We start from the raw sequence: 19642 nt of genomic DNA on the forward strand, positions 1-19642 counted from the left end.
TCATTGAAATGACATTTCACCCTGAAGCTTGAGGGAAGAGGTTTGCTGAATAGATAATGCCATAAAGACATTGCAAGCAAATCATCAGGCAAGGTTAAGCAGGGAGGCGATAAAGCACATAGCAAATTTGGGGAAATGTGTGCAGTTCAGGAGGCCTGGAGTAGAGGCTCCTAGCGGGCCAGTGGTGGAACAGGGAAGTGAAAAGTTGGGCTAGCATCAGCTACACACAGACCCATTACGTGTTCATAGTAAAAGAGATGATTGAAAGAAAACGGAGCCTGTCATCCATGAATATACAAGTCACTGTCTTTCTTCAGATCACAACAAATCACTCAGTGATGGAGGAATTGATGTCAGTTACTGGAAAAAATATGAAGATTCATCCCTTCGTGAGTCAAGGAGGGACAACCATGGATATCTACCTTTTATTCTTCCTTATTTTCTTTTCCCCATTCATTTATTATGCCTCTGTTAATGTTACAAGAGAGAGGAAAAGGATGAAGGGTTTGATGACAATGATGGGTCTTCGACATTCAGCATTCTGGTGAGTCAAGTGTACCAATAAATAAAGGTAGGAGTTTAGGGAAAGTGGACTTCATTATGCAAATGTAATGACTTTCTACCTTTTTTCCTATGAATGGGATACATTGTCCTTAGTGGAATGCTTGTGAGGCTGAGGCTAGGGGTTACTATGCATCTAGAAGAGAGAATATCAGGTTTGGGTTTCTGGGGAGATTGCAAAGCAGGGGTCCTGGGGGATGGCCACTGAGTCTACAGGAAAGAGTGTGGTAGAAGTGATAAATGACAATGCCTAGGCCAGAAGGGGAGTGCAAGCCAGGGTGAGGCTGAAAGGGGAAAAAAAGAGGTCCGGGATCAGAAGCCCTTTTGGAGATCAGGTATGATGGATATACTTGAGGGAGCAAACTGGCAGAACAGGGTGGTATATAGGGGCTGGGTAATTGGAATTTAAAATGTCACAAGTTGAGCTCTTCCAGGTATGTTTGAATCCACACTAGTTCATTCCCAGTGGAACACGAAATACTAAAATAACATTTTGTTTCCACATTAGGCTCTCCTGGGGTTTGCTCTATGCTGGTTTCATCTTCATCGCTACCCTTTTATTGGTGCTTATTATAAAATCTATCCAATTTGTCATTTGGACTGGCTTCATGGTGGTCTTCACTCTCTTTTTCCTCTATGGATTGTCTTTGGTGAGTTGGTGAATTACACTTTTTCTCATCTGACAAGATTAGGTGTTGGTTTTCAAATAGGTTGTTGTTTACATATCCCTCTTCTTCTCTGCCTGCTCTGTTGGCATGGAAGTCTGTAGACTGGTATGTGACCTGTAATGCCAGTTTTTACTGCAAATTTCAGATCATCTTTTTGTATTTTATACATAGACTATTAATATAATGCTAGTTTTATATATTCAATTTCTTATGTTATTCTGTTAGGAATAATTTATAGAGAAACATAAACCAACCTAGTCTTCTCTCCCTGTAGATAGCTTTGGCTTTTCTAATGAGCGTCTTGATAAAGATACCATTCCTCACTGGCCTGGTCGTGTTCCTTCTCACTGTCTTTTGGGGGAGTCTAGGATTCACGGTCTTGTACAGGCATCTTCCTGCATCCTTGGAGTGGATATTGGGTTTTCTCAGCCCCTTTGCCTTCATGCTTGGAATAAGCCAGGTGAGAAGCCATCTAATTACTTATTAATGGCATTTGTGAACTATCTTTCTTCTCTGGGATTTTGTTTTTGGTATCACATTATTTACTCTATTAAAAATCAAACACGGACATCTGAAATTTTTGTTACATTTGCTATGCAAACATAGATAAGTGTCTACACACTGCATCCTGGTGAGATTAGGCATAATAATTACCTTAAACACAACAATTAGAGTGTTCTATGCACTTAGTTATAGGAGCAACTCAAATCTCAGAACACGAGACTATAAAATAAAATAAATTATATTTCAATGAAAAATAAACTATTATTTTGCTGTGTATGAACCCTATGTTTGTCTCCTCTCTGGAATTTAACTGTCTGTAGTCATTTCTATTCTCAGTATTGTAAGGTATAAAATCCTAATAAAGACTATTTGTGAGGTTTTAAAAGCTTTCGCAGCACTTAGCCCAGTAAAATAAACCATAGGTGAGTGAAAAAATGGAAGGCCAATATATAATTCTTGGAGTGTTATTTTTGGCAGCTAATTAAATATGGACAAGATGTCACAAATCTAATACTAAATAAATCTTCCAGTTCATATTTTGACTTAGTAATTGAACAGCAGGCATGATTGTAGAAACCATTCAAGAAAAGAAAAGTCAAAGTTAAAAACACCTTAAAAATGCATTTAGTAAATTACATTTCTGTTCATAAAATGTCAATTCTCTTGATCTAATTCTCTCATTGAACTTACTTTGCCATTCTTCCAATTAATGGTCATGTCACTCATTACAGGTCCGTTATTTAGTGCTGAACACAAGGACTGCTTGTTATAAAGCACTCATTATCTTGAACATATAGACCAGCCCACTCGTTCTTCTTCAACACACCAGCGATCTTTCCAAGAGCATGAATTCTCTCTCAGGAGACATTTTCAAAGAACACCACACCTTCCTTCCATGTTCTATTTGGGAAAGATTTATTGAAGGCAGATCTCAAATGCCATCTTTTCCCATACTCCTCTACCTCCTCCTAACACTCCCATTTCATTGGAAACATATTTTAAAACTTGCATTGTAGTTGTTCCCGTGCGCATGCTTTCCAATAGATTTGAGAGTAAAGTAGTCAGTTTTATTCAACTTTGTATTCCCGGTATGGGGCAAAGAGTAGCTTATTTTATTTTTTATGCTAAACCTGTTTTAACATTTATCATAAGCCTAATTTCCCTTAATTAATTTCCTTTTAATTTTCAGCTTTTACGTGTGGACAATGATGTGAATTCCAATGCATTTCCTGCTTTTTCAAACTACTCAAGTCAAATAATAGCAGCACATTTTATGTTGGCTTTTGATATTTTCCTCTACCTGGTATTGACGATTTATTTTGAAAAAATTTTGCCAAGTGAGTAGTGATACGATTAAAATCAAACATCGTTGAAGTAATTTCGTTTCCTAAAATGAATCTCCTAACATGTGTTGTTTTTATTTAAAGAACTATCTTGTGCATCAAGGTCATTGAAGTCAACAAGGTTATTGCCAGTGACCAAATCAGTTCTTTATTTCTCTCTGGCTGTTTTGACTGGTCAGAACTAAAGCCTAAATTTTGCTTATAGAATGATGAGCCTTTGTCTGAACTTCACCCTACTCTGTGTGTGGCTTGTTTCTTTTTTAAGAGATGCTTAGGATGCTAGTTCCTAAGTGGGTCTGGCTAGGTACTTAGTCATGGAAATTTATAGCTGCTTTGTCTAACTATTTAGCTCAGTGGTTCTGAGCCCTGGCTGTACATCAGAGCCACCTGGGGAACTTGAAAAACCTTCTAAGCCCAGCTCAACTCCCAGAGATTCTAATTCATTTTATCCGTGGTGGGACCAGGGCACCAATATTTCAAAAAGACCTCTGCATAGTTTCACAATAGGAAAGTCAATAGGTGATCAATCCTCATTTTTATCAACCTGCAACACAAAAGAATATGAGTGCCACAAAAGCAGGGCTCTGTTTTGTTCCCAGATAAACCCCAAGCACCCACCTCAGTGCCTGGTGCATGCCAGGGACTTAGTAAGTACTTGCAGCTGAAATACTGCTACATTTTTTCCTTCCTCCTTTTATAATGAAAGGCAGGGGCTGTGTCACCTCTGCATTTCCCATTCAAAACAGAACGCCAAGGGCCTTTATTATACATTTAATCCATTTATATATTTGAGTATATATCCAAAGGAAATAAAATCACTATCTCAAAGAGATCTGTACTCCCATGGTCATTGAAACATTATTCAGAGTAGCCAAGATATGGATATGGAAACAACCTAAGTGTTTGTTCATCAGTGGGTGAATAGATAAAGAAAATGTGCTGTCTGTATGTCTATCTATCTATCTATCTATCTATCTATCTATCATGCAATATTATCCAGCCTTAAAAAAAAAAAGAGAAAGAAATGCTGCCATTTACAACAACATGGGTGGATGAGCGCAGAGGGCATTATGCTAAGTGAAATAAACCAGACACAGAAAGACAAATACATGGAATCTAAAAAATGTCAAACTAACAGTAACAGAGAGTCAAATGCTGGTTACCAGGGTTTGGGGACAGGGGTGAGTGGAGAAAGGAGAGATGTTGGTTAAGGGGTACACGTTTTTATTTATAAGATGAAGTTCTGGAGATCTAATTTATATCATGGTAACTATAGTTAGTAATAATGTATTGTATGCTTGACATTTGCTAAGATAGATCTCAAGTGTCCTTACCGCACACACATACACACACACACACACACACACACACACACACACACACACACACTTAGAGAAATAGAAACCGTGTGAAGCCATGTGAAGTGATGGATATGTTAATTAGCTTGAAGATGGTAATTTTTTTCAGGTTTCTCTGCTTTATTTATTTTTAATATAGTATTATAATAGCTCCCTTTTATCCCCTTTTGATCTCCCCATTCTTTATCTCCCCCCCATTCTCTTTCCACCCCCAAATTCATTATTTATCAAAACATCACATTGAACACCTTAAATATATATATAATTTTTATTTGTTGATTGTACTTCAGTAAGGCTGGAAAAATTATGGAAATCACTAATGGCATAAACACACAGAATGGGTAAAAATGCCACCAGTGAGTAAACACAGGTAGGAAGGGAAGAAGGGAAGGGAGTGAGACTGAAGATGCATAGCGAGGTCTTGAAGCAGTGACTTAAATGTGCTGTTTTAGGTAATCCCTCAAGAACAAGAACTACCTCTGCCTTCTAGAAGAGCCCAGAAAAAATAGATGTCAGGATCTACACTTTTTGGCTCATACATTTATTATACAGTTGGAATGAGTTGTACCATCCATTCATTAAGACTGAATTTAGCCTGGTGTGGCTCAGTGGTTGAATGTCAACCCATGAACCAAGAGGTCACTGGTTTGATTCCCTGTCAGGGCATTTTTTGGCTGGGTGATGGGTTCCATCCCCAGTAGCGGGCCTGTAGGAGGCAACTGATGGATGTTTCTCTCCCATCCATGTTTCTCTCTCCCTCCCTGCCCCCCAGCCCACTTTTTATATCTCTCTCTCAAAAAAAAAAAGGCTGGGCTTAAGCCTGAATTTAACCAAGTTTACTGTGTTAGAAATTCTTTTAAAGATAAGAAGTATCAATGTGAGAAAGGAAAATTAACTAGATAAAATGATAGAATCATGTATTAATAAATCTTGTGGCAGAATGTATTCAATTAAACTACATGGTTTTATTTGCTAGGCTTCCTAATCCAGGGGAAAAGATGGGTACTAACTAATAATATACCTATGACAGGTATGTAGGGAGTGGTCGGAATATATTTATTGCATGGATGAATGCCTGAACATGTGAAAAGTACACAGAAGTTTGAAAACCCATCAATCTTACAGTGGAAGCCAGTTGCAGAATATTAGAGAAAAATAATTCTTCCATTTCATAATGTCCATTAACATGTCAGAAAACAGAAGTGATAATTAAGTGCAAATATACTGTGGATTCATTTCTAGAAAAAGGTTCATGGATAATGCATTCTAAATGCAGATCATAAATTTGCTTCAGAGGAATGTTAGATTTGGAGTTGAGATAAGGCATGAATTCAAATTAGCTTTTGAAATTCCACTCTGTGTTCATTTGCTATAAGTCCTTTTGCCACAGTCTCCCCAATCTGTCACTTATTTTTATTAAATCCTAATCAAACTTCTCTTGCAATATTTGTTGATTTATATGCAATAGTTAGTCCTCAAGTCTTCCTCCTTTGCCAGTGTTGATAGAGTTCAGCATGTCCGACCTATCTTGCATTTGTCTTGCAATATCTGATGTTCTTGAGGTTAAGAAGAGTCTTAACATTTATTTAAGTTCCTCCAGAATTTTTAAAGTCACAGCTTCAGTTCTTCCCAGAGGAACAATAATTATAATAGAGAGAGACATCTTAGTGGTCTTTTCTCTCCTTAAGAAGCTATATATATCCAAACATGTATTTTTTGTGTTGACCATGTTTCAAGTTTATTGGCAGAAAGGTTGCATTGCTATGCTGCATTGGGGTGACTCTCTCCCTTAACGTGGTGATTGACCCAGAATTTGTCTCCTGGCCATATAGATGAATATGAACACCAATACTCACCCTTGTTTTTCCTGAAGTCCTCATTTTGGTCACGACAACGTAATGCTGATCATGTGGCCCTTGAAGATGAAATATATGCTGATCCTTCATCTAATGACTCTTTTGAACCAGTGTCTCCAGAATTCCATGGGAAAGAAGCCATCAGGTAACAAGGATGCAGATGGAGAACAGGCCAAAGAATGAGGAGCTAGTAGTTCACACCTGAGAGAAGCCAAGTTCTCTCTAATGCCCTATCGGTGGCTCCCATCGAACCTCCTCCATGCTACATTCATCACTTCCCACTTCAAGCTGAAAAAAATTCCTTTACCTTTTTTTGTCTTATATTATTGACATTTACATTAAATACAAACTGAGATTTCACCCACAAAGATAATTTGACAAAACACTCATCTGGATTCTCAATCTTCTCTCTGTTGTCTTCTCCAACCTTAGCCTCCATCTCAGTCTTTTCTTTGCCTGGACACATTTACTCATACATGGCTCCCACCTCATTTATTATATTCCTATATTTTCCTCTCAATTTTTAAACTTCTCTTTTCTATTTATTGCCCTTTCAAAGAAGATGAAAGAGTAGGGAAGAGGAAGGAAGAGAAGACCTAGAGATAGTCACAAAGGGAATTGAGGGAGAAGTGCCTTTTAGAATGTGCTTTGTTCCATGCTAGTAACTTTTATTTTCAAATAAAAAATTAGGAAGAAATTTCTCAACATCCCTGACTATTCAAATTTTATTCATCTATCTGTGTCCAGCATATATGTCAGTCTTCTATGAACTGTCTCAGATTATTCCAGACTACTGAGCTTGTAGAACCATTTAATTTTTCATTTTAATCTGTCCCATATTTATCTTCAATACTTATATTTGTCCTGTGACCTAAACTAGGTTTAACCTCCAGCAGATCAACTGGGAGCAAAGCAATGACTATAGTTGATGTGTTCATATGTTTATTTTAATTTTTCTCTCTTTAGCAGCTCACTCAACTATAAGGACTATGTAGAATGATGGTAAAATGGGATTAAAACAGAAATGAGAAAATCTAAACAGTTCTATATGAATGGAACCCGGGTTGATGAATACATGACAAAATAAGAAACATAAATTTGATGCAGTTTATGGATATGTTTCTGATAAAATAAAATAGGTAAAATGCCTAGGAATCCAGATCTATAATAGCACCCAACATGCTAATTCCATTCCTTTCTATTACCATAATCATCATCATAAACCAATATCATCTGATGTTTACTGAATACTTACCAAGAACCAAGCACTATGCACGCAAGATGAAATACTTTACTCATCCTTCAACACAGCCCTAAAGCACTCCAAATTATTAGGTTACAAAATCCAAATTTACTCAGAATATTACATTGGCTAAGGTAACAGCTACTAAATGTTCTAGCTGGGGTGAGCTCAGGTGGGTAGGACTGTAAAACCCACTGCTCTCACTGTTATGATCTTTGCCTCTCTCCCTTACTCCACCCTGACCTTGACTCAAATTAACCAAAGGTATCTCCAGCCTGAGTCAGTAGTTCACAATGAGCCCTTCAGGAATGGATGCCTGTGTTACCTCTTGGTCTAGTTTCTTTAGCTTTTCAGTTTAGAGATGATCCTGGTTTTCAATAGTAATGTAAGGTTCCATCTCAGTCGTTGGAATAATATTATCTGGTGATGTGTTCCAAGCATAGGGAAACTTTAAAACTTTGCAGGTGTCCCAGCCTGCGTGGCTCTGTGGTTGAATGTTGATCTATGAACCAGGAGGTCATTGTTCTATTCCTGGTCAGGGTACATGCCTGAGTTGTGTACTCAGTCTCCAGAGTGTGGGGTGCAATAGCAGATAATCAGTCATTCTCTCTCATCGTTGATGTTTCTATCTCTCACTCCCTCTCTCTTCTTCTCTGAAATCAATAAAACATATTAAAAATTTTTTTTCACAGGAGAAGCTATGTACTGCCAAGGCTAGGGAAAAATACTCTACCTGATTCGCACAAACAAGCACGATTTCCAAAGGGTACTATAAATTCCCAGTTCTTCTATGCCTGAAGGGGGCAGATTCATAAATCATGTCAGCCAAACATAGAATTACCAACTGAAGAAAATCGTCAGAACTTGAAACCTCTTTTTCTTCTTTTTTTTTTAGAATAAGAAACGTTACAAAAGAATATAAAGGAAAGCCTGATAAAGTAAAAGCTTTGAAAGGTAACATTTAATTATTATATTGATAATAATTTTCTGATTTTCATTCTTGTTTCTTACACTTGGTGAACAATTACTGGTGGTATTTCAGATTTGAAATTAGTTATTTAGTCATATGATAAAATTTCCTTTCTAACAATTATTTCTACTATGTAAAAGAAAAAATTGATTGTGTTTTCAAATTATATATGACTTTGAAAGATATGCTGTGTTATACTGAGGTAGTCTAAGGCTATTCTGGGTTGTTCTCTACAAACCCAAATTTTTCTTCTGTAATTTTAAAGCTATTGTAGATATTGCTAATTTTATTTTGTACAAAAATGTCATATACACCAAAGGATTTTTATCCACATAAAAATTTACTGAACTATTAAAGTATCATTTATATTATTTAGTCAATAAATATTAACATTCACCTGCCATATACCAAGCAATATCAATGAACTTAAGAGTATACTAGTAAGAAGTTTCTTGGTTTTAAAACAAGTGATTTCAAATTTTTAAAAGAGGATGCACATATAAATTTATAAAAGCATATTTTTTATTTTGAGTTTAACAACCTAATATATTCATATATAGAAAACATGGCCATTCAAGGAAATAAAAAGACAAATTTTAGCTCCACAATAAATTTGTAGTTTTTTTCCTACCTCCCTACCTGTTTTCCTTCCTTCCTTTCTCCCAGCCTTTTTTCCTTTTCTTTTTTCTTCCTAGACATGGCATTTGACATATATGAAGGCCAAATCACTGCAATACTTGGTCACAGTGGAGCTGGAAAATCAACACTATTAAACATTCTTAGTGGGTTATCTGTTCCCACCAAAGGTAAGAGGGTTCTTCTCCCCCAAAGTCAGGCTGACAAATAAATCAGCTGTTAATAAAAAGTTCTTGTGATCATTAATCACAAAAACAGATTACCAGAAATAAACGGAAGTTAATTAATAGTATTCTATAGAGGTATGCAATATTTAATGGAATTTGATTATTTCATTATTTATTTTCTGGTCCTTTGACATTCCAACTTGTATCTGTTAGCTTTTGCTGCGCAACAAGCATTCCCAAAGCCAATAGCTTAAAATAAAAATGTTTGCTTATTTCTCATTACTCGGTGGGTTGGCTGGTGGTTTTTCTGTCTGGATTAAAATACCTGGGGCCAGACGCTTTAGCATAGCCTTACTCACACATGTGAGGCTCTATTTAGAACCACAGCACCTCTCTTTCTACATCCCCCAGGAAGCTAGTTAGGAATTCTTCATCCAGTGATGCCCATGATTCCAGAAGCAAAGAGAGGGCAACCCCAGGGTGGAGGCACTTCGCAATCCCTGCTTATATCACATCTGCTAAAATTCCCTTTATCATAGCACCACACCTAACTATGAGGGGAGAATAAGTAGACTACATCTTAATGGAAAAAACTGCAGAAGGGACCTTTCTCCCACCCCATACACCACACAACTAAAATGGAAGTTCACAATACCTGAGTTGTATAAACCTTGAAGATAAAACCGTATTATCTAAAATGTAATAAATAACTCTATAGTGGCTTTTCATTTAGAAAAATATCTTAAGTATAATCTGATGTTAACTTTTAATCTTTGTTATAGGTTCCGTCACCATGTATAGTAATAAACTTTCAGAAATGGCTGACCTAGAAAATATCAGCAAGCTCACTGGAATTTGCCCACAGTACAATGTGCAATTTGACTACCTCACTGTAAGAGAAAATCTCAGACTCTTTGCTAAGATAAAAGGGATTCCACCACAGGAAATGGAACAAGAGGTACATAAAAATATCAGAACTAACATATTGGCCAAAATGAGATCTTTAAGTCTATTGGCACTGAGTTTTTATGCTTTCATTAAATTATCTTTGAACAAAGTCATTGTATGAAAGTTGGACAGAAAATCTAATTTAGGTATTTATCTGAGTTAAATGGTTATCTAACATTTATGTATAATTTATATGCCAACCATTATCCTTAGCTTTAAATATACTAAGTCATTTATTTCCCATAACAACTCTATAAGATAGATGCTATTATTACTCCCATTTTACATATGTGGAAACTGAGGTTTAAGAGAGCAAGTAACTTGACCAGGACTATGCAGCTAATTAATGTGGAGTGGTATTCAAATCTAGTCAATTCTGGCTCAGAATGCGTGCTTTTAACCATTACACTTTCCTGCTTTGTATTTATCAATGTAAAAATAAAAACAGAAAGGAATCTTGTATCATGACACAAATGTTGTCATTTGGTTAGATACAAAGAGTTGTGCTGGAGTTGCAAATGGACAGTATTGAAGACGTCCTTGCTCAAAACTTAAGTGGTGGACAGAAAAGAAAACTCACTTTTGGGATTGCCATTTTAGGAGATCCTCAGGTAAATAAGATGAAATTTAGAGATGGATTAAATTTTTTAAATTAAAACTTTCCATAGTAGTTCCAACCTTTTATTTGAAAAGGACATCTGTGATAAAATATTTATGATGGGACATTATATATAAGAACAAAGTCCTAACCACAATGATCTTTGAAATATAAATAACATGGTTTCAACGTGTTTTCTGGAAGAGCTATATACTTTATTGGAAAGATCCTTTTATATACACCCCTCCACTGTAGATTTTCCTATTGGATGAACCAACTGCTGGGTTGGATCCCTTTTCAAGGCATCAAGTGTGGAACTTGCTGAAGGAGCGGAAAATGGATCATGTGATCGTGTTCAGTACCCAGTTCATGGATGAGGCTGATATCCTGGCTGGTAAGTACTGGATACTGGTTTCCTTTAAGTATCATGATGAAAACTTCATGAGATTTGAGAAATATGGATTATATGCTCAGCAGCTGTATTGTGTAACCTGGTCTCCCAGCTGTAACCAGCCATTGGAACAGCTGGCAATGATATGAACTGGCCCAAGAATCTTACTCCCAACCACTTCTATGTATGTCCTAGGATTTTGTATCCTTTGATTTCATGGAGGTATGATCTGCCAGGAAACTCACTTATTTTGAAGGAAGAGTCTATATTCAAAGGCATCGGTCCTTTTACTCAAAATTGAAGGAAATCAACTTAAAATATTCAAACAATTTTGATGTTTGGTCCATTAAAATGTATAATGTGATGATTCTCTATATTCAAAGATTTATCTGCAAAACCTCTATGACTGGCTGGAAGGGAAAACAACAGTCTAAAGTATATAAATAAGAAAAAATGTGTCTATTTTATTGAGTTTTTATGAAGCCCTGTATGTGAAAATACAGAAGCTCCTGAATTAGAGTTGGATCACGCAGACAATGACCTATCTTTTTTGGGGAAAGAACGGTCAACTTCTTGACAAATTTTCTTCTTTGCTTCTTCCCTTTCAGACAGGAAAGTGTTTCTCTCCAAAGGGAAGCTGAAGTGTGCAGGCTCAAGTCTGTTTCTAAAGAAGAAATGGGGGATTGGGTATCACTTAAGGTATGGCCACTTGAAGAGGCTGGAGAATGAGAAATGGGCTGAAGCAAGACATGATGCTCAGAGCAACGCATCACAGCACACAAGGAGACTTTTGATTATTATATACAGATGTTGATGTATACATATATACACATATACACAAATAAAAATGAGATGTATAGACAGATATAGAGATTAGAGATTAGAATAGAGAAATAGATATAGATATATAGAGTATATAGTATGTGTATATGAATTATTGATTGGCAGATTTTAGAAATTGAGAATATAAGATAACAAAAAAGTTTAGATAAATGTGATAGAAAATATATCCACAACACATTATTTGGTAAGAAAGGTATGTATTAAGGGAACTTTCTCAACTGACATTGTATTTCACAACCTCATCATCTCTCACCCAGGGTTTTAACAGTCTCTTAAGCAGACTCCTTGTTTCTTCTCTTTCCCCTAGCTCTTCCTCTTCTCTCTTGTTCTTTCTCTCCTGTTATTCTCTTCATTTTATTTTATTACTATTTTTAGATAGTAACATATTCTGTTATTATTGATTGATTCAGAGATAAGATGCTTAACATTATTGTAATTAAATCTTTTACTTTAGGAAGTAGGCACTATATATAATCTGATTTTTCGACCTCTTATTTCATGTTTGGGTGACCTGTTTCTTTTTTTTTTTTTCTTTTAGAGTACTCTTTATTTTTTTTTTTTCGCTAAAAGTATTACAAAGGGTATTACATAAGTGTCCTTCCCCCCCCACCACCCTTGACAAGCCCCTGCCCTCCCTTACCCCCCAGTGTCTTATGTCCATTAGTTATGGTTACATGGATGCATACAAGTCCTTCGGTTGATCTCTTACTCCCCTCCCTCCTGTCCCCCAACCCTCCCTGGCCTTCCCACTGCAGTTCGACAATCAGTTTGAGGCAGCTCTGCCACTGTATTTATTATTGTTCGAAAGTTTGTAATGGTCTTAATTATCCACGAAAGAGTGAGATCATGTGGTATTTTTCCTTCATTGACTGGCTTGTTTCACTTAGCATAATGCTCTCCAGTTCCATCCATGCTGTTGCAAATGGTAAGAGTTCCTTCTTTTTAACAGCAGCATAGTATTCCATCGTGTAGATGTACCACAGTTTTCTAATCCATTCATCTACTGATGGGCTGGGTGACCTGTTTCTTGCATTAGATTTTATGTGATTTTTCTTTGTCTCCTAGAGACAAGTAATTTTCTTCATGCAATTGGAGACAATGTTAGATAACACAGATCTATTTTTTATCACCAGTTTGCAGTTGAATGAAATGTGTGTTCAAGAAAAAATAACATCCATTGTTACAAAGCACATCCCTGATGCCAAATTATCAGCGAAATGTGAAGGAAAACTTGTCTATGCATTGCCCTTGGAAAGAACAAATAAATTTCCAGGTAATGTACAAGAATATCAAGAAATGAAATACATAAATGTTATTCATAAAAATAATATCTATGATAATTACTGTAACTAACGTTTATTAAGAGCATAGTAGTACAATGTGTTCAGGTATCTAAAACACGAGATAAGAATAACTAGACTCTGCCAGGGTCCAGCCCCAGCGGTCCAGGTGTTCCCAAAGGTGTGGACGGAGTCTGGAAGAATGATTTACATGGAGACAGATACTCCATGGATCTTCCCCGTGCCTGGCTGAGGCCACAGAGAGAGATGCAGAGGCAAGCTGAGCCTTTATTTTATAGTCAGAGGTAAACAAGGTAGTGGTTACCAAAGTTACACTGTTCTTGTGAGTTTCACTTGTTTTTGTTCTTGTTCTTGCTGCACTTCCCTCAGCCCATTAGCTTCCCAGATAAGATCTAGGGAGCGTCATAAGGTCAAGCCTAATTATGGTAAGAGGACTGTGCCCTCTAAGCTGGGACTTGTTTGTGACTTTGCCAACAGGTCAGTCCGAGGCTTAACCCTATAGCTGCTCCCCACAAGACTCTTATCTACAGTGGGAAATATTATATTCTAATTGATACACTATGCTTGTTTTGATTTGCTATTGTGTATGTGTTTTTAGAACTTTATGAGAACCTTGATCTCTGTCCTGACCTGGGAATTGAGAATTATGGTGTTTCCATGCCAACCTTGAATGAGGTGTTCCTGAAACTAGAAGGAAAATCAACTGTTGATGAACCAGGTAAATAAAATGCATGAAAATGATCATGTAAGGGTATTCATAACACCTGGTTTAGTATATTGTTCAAGAAGACACCATTCCAGGCCCTGGCTGAGTATCTCAGTTGCTTAGATCATCATCTCGATACACCAAGATTGCAGGATGGATCCCTAGTCAGGGTACATACAAAAATCAACCAATGAATGCATAAATAAGTGGAACAACACCTCTCTCTCTCTCTCACTCTCTCTCTCTCTCTCTCCTTCCTCTTCTCTCTAAAACTCAATAAATAAAAAACTTTAAAAAAAAAGGCAGACACCATTCCAATAACATGATTCAATAACATGATTACATGTGGGGTTCCATGATTAAGGCCATTTTTGGACAAGAAAATATTAAGGTGAAGTGCATCGCTGTCACTTTTGTTACCTCCATGGCCAATATTGCCTTGATATTAAAAACGGTCCATTTTCTTCTACCCAAGGCTCATAGCCCTCATCGTATCCCATTTTCCAAGAGCAATTTCAGACAAAACACTTATTCTAAATCTCTCTCCAAGCACTTTGAATGTGACATCACGCTGACTGTTGGTCTCCATAGTTTCTGAATTGAGGATTTCTATGTATGATGAGTTGTTTTTCTCCTGATGCTTTCTGTCTTTGGCTTTGAGAATTCAACTATGATGTCTTCAGGTGTGGACCTCCTTCTGTTTATCATATGTGGTATTTGTTGAGCTTCCTATATATGAAGATTAGAGTTTTTCATCACATTTGGGAAGATTTTAGCCACTATTTCTTCAACTATACTTCCTTCCCTTTTCTCTCTATACTGAAGCCTAATTTGTCTAATATTAATACAACTGGAGGCCCGAAGCATGAAATCCATGCAAGTGTAGGCCCTCCAGCCCTGGCTTCATCCGGAAGGTCATCCAGAAGGTCATCCGGACGGTCAATCAGCTGTTCAGCCTTTTAGTCGATTTGCATATTATGCTTTTATTATTATAGATTGCTTTAATTTTAATGTAATTTATGACTTTAAACTTTTTTTAACCTGTTTATGCTTTCCATTTAAAATGCATTTCTTATAAACAGCATATAGTTGAATTTTGCTTATTGAGACATTTCTTATAGCGGCATGTTTAGTCCATTATTTTTAATGTGGTTGTTGCTATAGTTAGGTTTAATTTACAGTTAACTCCCTAGTTTGTAGCATGTCAATTTGTAACTTGTTTCTCTAGGTGAGCACCTAAGATAATTGTTTCCTTTCCCAAGTTTCCAAGTCACACCTAGGTACTATGATGATCTTACATACTTATCTTAGCCTCTTTAATATATTGTCTGTGTCCATCTAAGATTTTCTTTCTGGTCCTTTTGTTCAAGTGCCTACAGTATGAGGGGATGTTATCTGTGATGTCCTTAATATAACAAATGCCTATAGTAAGCTCAGTAAAGTCCATCTGAAGTGGGCTTTTTTTAAATTGTTCTATTGCTTAAAGTATTACAAAGGGTATTACAAATGTCTCATTTTTTCCCCCGCCCTTGACAATCCCTTGGCCTCCCCTACCCCCCAGTGTCTTATGTCCATTGGTTATGCTTATATGCATGCATACAAGTCCTTCAGTTGATCTCTTACTCCCCCTTCTGCCCCCCTACCCTCCCCAGCCTTCCTGCTATAGTTTGACAGTCTGTTTGAGGCTGCTCTGCCTTTGTATCTATTTTTGTTCATAACTTTATAATGGTCTTTATTATCCATAAATGAGTGAGATCATGTGGTATTTTTCCTTCATTAACTGGCTTATTTCACTTAGCATAATGCTCTCCAGTTCCATCCATGTCGTTGCAAATGTTAAGAATTCCTTCTTTTTTACAGCAGCATAGTATTCCATCATGTAGATGTACAACTGTTTTCTAATCCATTCAACTACTGATGGGCACTTAGGCTGTTTCCAGATCTTAGCTATGGTGAATTGTGCTGCTATGAACATAGGGGTGCATATATCCTTTCTGATTGGTGTTTCTGGTTTCTTGAGACATATTCCTAGAAGTGGGATCACGGGGTCAAATGGGTGTTCCTTTTTTAGTTTTTTGAGGAAACTCCATACTGTCATCCATAGTGGCTGCACCAGTCTGCATTCCCACCAGCAGTGCACGAGTGTTCCTTTTTCTCCACATCCTCTCCAGCACTTGTCGCTTGTTGATTTGTTGATGATAGCCATTCTGACAGGTGTGAGATGGTACCTCATTGTTGTTTTGATTTGCATCTCTTGGATGATTAGTGACTTTGAGCATGTTTTCATATGTCTCTTGGCTTTCTGAATATCCTCTTTTAAAAGGTGTCTATTTAGATCCTTTGCCCATTTTTTGATTGGATTGTTTATCTTCCTTTTGTTAAGTTATATGAGTTCCCTATAAATGTTGGAGATTAGGCCCTTCTCAGATATGGCATTGGCAAATATGTTCTCCCATGCAGTGGGCTTTCTTGTTTTGTTGATGGTTTTTTGCTGTGCAGAAGCTTTTTATTTTTATTTAGTCCCAATTGTTTATTTTCTCTTTAGTTTCCAATGCCCTAGGAGCTGTATCGGTGAAGAAATTGCTTTGGCATATGTCTGAGATTTTGTTGCCTTTGGATTCTTCTTGTGTTTTTATGGTTTCTAGTCATACATTTAAGTCCTTTATCCATTTTGAGTTTATTTCTGTGTATGGTGTAAGTTGGTGGTATAGGTTCATTTTTTTTGCATGTATGTGTCCAATTTTCCCAGCACCATTTATTGAAGAGACTATCTTGACTCCATTGTATGTTCTTGCCTCCTTTGTCAAATATTAATTGAGCATATTGGTTCGGGCCGATTTGTGAGCTCTCTATTCTATTCCATTGATCTATATGTCTGTTCTTGTGCCAGTACCAGGCAGTTTTGGAACAGTGGCTTTGTAATACAGCTTGCTATCTGGTATTGAGATCCCACCTACTTTGTTCATTCTCAGGATCACTGCAGCTAATCGGGGTCTTTTTTTATTCCAGATGAATTTTTGGAGAGTTCGTTCTAGATCTGTGAAATATGCCATTGGTATTTTAATGGGAAGTGTGTTGAATATATAGATTGCTTTGGGTAGTATAGACATTTTAATGATGTTGATTCCACTAATCCATGAACATGGTATGTTCTTCCATCAGTTTATGTCTTCCTCTATCTCTTTTTTCAACGTCCTGTAGTTTTCTGAGTAGAGGTCTTTTACCTCCTTAGTTAAGTTGATTCTTAGGTATCTTAATTTTTTTGGTGCGATGGTAAATGGGATTGTTTTCTTAGTCTCTCTTTCTGTAAGTTCACTATTGGTGTATAGAAATGCCTTAGATTTCTTGGGGTTAATTTTGTATCCTACAACATTGCCAAATTCATGTATTAAGTCTAGTAGTTTTTTGATGGAGTCTTTAGGGTTTTGTATGTATAATATCATGTCGTCTGCAAATAAGGACAGTTTTACTTCTTCTTTTCCAATTTGGATGCCTTTTATTTCTTCTTCTTGTCTAATTCCAATGGCTAACACTTCCAGGACTATGTTGAACAGGAGTGGTGAGAGTGGGCATCCCTGTCTTGTTCCTGTTCTTAGGGGAATGGTGTTAGCTTTTGTCCATTGAGTATGATGTTGGCTGTGGGTTTGTCATATATGGCTTTTATGATGTTGAGGTATGATCCTTCTATTCCCACCTTGCTGAGAGTTTTTATCAAAAATGGGTGTTGGATTTTGTCAAATGCTTTTTCTGCATCAATTGATATGACTATGTGGTTTTTTTCTTTCAATTTGTTTATGTGATGTATCACGTTTATTCATTTGGGGATATTGTACCATCCTTGTATCCCTGGGATAAATCCTACTTGGTCATGGTGTATGATCTTTCTGATGTACTGCTGGATCTGATTTGCTAAGATTTTGTTGAGGATTTTGGCATCTATGTTCATGAGAGATATTGGCCTGTAATTCTCTTTCATTGTGTTGTCTTTACCTGGTTTTGGTATCAGGGTGATGCTGGCTTCATAAAATGAGCTTGGAAGTGTTCCTTCCTCTTGAATTTTTTGTAGTAGTCTGAGGAGGATAGATTTTAGTTCTTCCTTGAAGGTTTGGTAAAACTCCCCTGTGAAGCCGTCTGGTCCTGGGCTTTTGTTTGCTGGAAGCTTTTTGATGACTGCTTCAATTTCTTCCATAGCTTTTGGCCTATTGAGGTTTTTAGATTCTTCCTGATTGAGTTTTGAAATGTATTTTTCTAGGATTTTGTCCATTTCCTCCAGGTTGTCTAGTTTGTTGGAGTAGAGTTGTCCATAGTATTTTTTAACAATCATTTGTATTTCTGTGGGGTCTGTTGTTATTTCATCTCTATCATTTCTGATTTTGTTTATTTGGGTCCTCTCTCTTTACTTCTTGGTGAGCCTGGCTAGAGGTTCATCAGTCTTGTTTACCCTTTCAAAGAACCAGCTCTTGGTTTCATTGATTTTCTGTATTGTTTTTTTTGGTCTCTATGTCATTTATTTCTTCTCTAATCTTTATTATCTCCTTCGTCCTGCTCACTCTGGGATTTTCTTGTTGCTCTCTTTCTAATTCTTTAAGATGTAGAGTTAGATGATTTACTACCATTTTTTCTTGTTTTTTGAGATAGGCCTGTAGAGCTATAAACTTCCCTCTCAGGACTGCTTTCATTGTGTCCCATAGGTTTTGGATTGTAGTGTTTTCACTGTCATTAGTTTCCAGGATGTTTTTAATTTCTTCTTTGATCTCATTGGTAACCCAATCAATATTTAATAACATGCTATTCAGCTTCCAAGTGTTTGAGTATTTTGGGTTGTTTTTATTGTAGTTTATTTCTAATATTATGCTATTGTGGTCTGAGAAGATGGCTGGTATGATTTCAATCTTCTTGAAATTGGGGAGACTTTGTTTGTGACCCAATATGTTGTCTATTTTTGAATATGACCCATGAGCACTTGAGTAGAATGTATATTCCATGGCTTTGGGGTGAAGTGTTCTGAAGATGTCAATCAAGTCCATCTGATCTAGTGAGTCATTTAGGATTGCTGTTTCTTTGCTGATTGTTTGTCTAGAGGATTTATCCAGTGATGTCAGTGGTGTATTAAAGTCCCCTACTATGATTGTATTATTGTCGATCTCTCCTTTGATATCTTCCAGGAGTTTTTTTATATATTTGGGTGCTCCTGCTTTGGGTGCATAAATGTTTATCAGGGTTATATCTTCTTGTTGTATTGATCCCTTTAGTATTATGAAGTGGCCTTCCTTATCTCTTGTTATGGCCTTCACTTTGAGGTCTATATTGTCAGATGTAAGTATTGCTACCCCAGCTTTCTTTTCATTTCCATTTGCCTGAAAGATATTTTTCTATCCCTTCACTTTTAGTCTGTGTGAGTCCCTTCTTCTGAGGTGGGTCTCTTATAGAGAGCAAATGTATGGGTCATGTTTTTTTATCCATTCAGCCACTGGATGTCTTTCGATTGGAGCATTTAGTCCGTTTACGTTTTTAAGTTATTATTGAAAGGTACTTGTTTGTAGCCATTT

At 36.7% G+C, this 19642-nt stretch overlaps 1 protein-coding gene across 1 annotated transcript in view; it reads left to right on the forward strand.

Moving 5' to 3' along the window:
• The first annotated feature begins 323 nt into the window (after nucleotides 1–323).
• Nucleotides 324–19642, forward strand: part of LOC102425961 (ATP-binding cassette sub-family A member 8-like) — a 46698-nt gene continuing 27379 nt past the window's right edge. The window contains exons 1-14 of the mRNA XM_023748627.1: nucleotides 324–389; nucleotides 485–544; nucleotides 1070–1211; nucleotides 1504–1689; nucleotides 2923–3070; nucleotides 6267–6435; nucleotides 8429–8487; nucleotides 9199–9309; nucleotides 10089–10264; nucleotides 10746–10865; nucleotides 11108–11246; nucleotides 11852–11942; nucleotides 13220–13359; nucleotides 13986–14105. Coding sequence (XP_023604395.1) covers nucleotides 498–544; nucleotides 1070–1211; nucleotides 1504–1689; nucleotides 2923–3070; nucleotides 6267–6435; nucleotides 8429–8487; nucleotides 9199–9309; nucleotides 10089–10264; nucleotides 10746–10865; nucleotides 11108–11246; nucleotides 11852–11942; nucleotides 13220–13359; nucleotides 13986–14105 — 1648 coding nt within the window. The 5' untranslated portion in view covers nucleotides 324–389; nucleotides 485–497. The remainder of the gene's footprint in view (nucleotides 390–484; nucleotides 545–1069; nucleotides 1212–1503; nucleotides 1690–2922; nucleotides 3071–6266; nucleotides 6436–8428; nucleotides 8488–9198; nucleotides 9310–10088; nucleotides 10265–10745; nucleotides 10866–11107; nucleotides 11247–11851; nucleotides 11943–13219; nucleotides 13360–13985; nucleotides 14106–19642) is intronic.

This window comes from Myotis lucifugus, unplaced genomic scaffold (genome assembly GCF_000147115.1).
Source record: "Myotis lucifugus unplaced genomic scaffold, Myoluc2.0 scaffold_1592, whole genome shotgun sequence".
Classification (NCBI taxonomy): Eukaryota; Metazoa; Chordata; class Mammalia; order Chiroptera; family Vespertilionidae; genus Myotis; species Myotis lucifugus.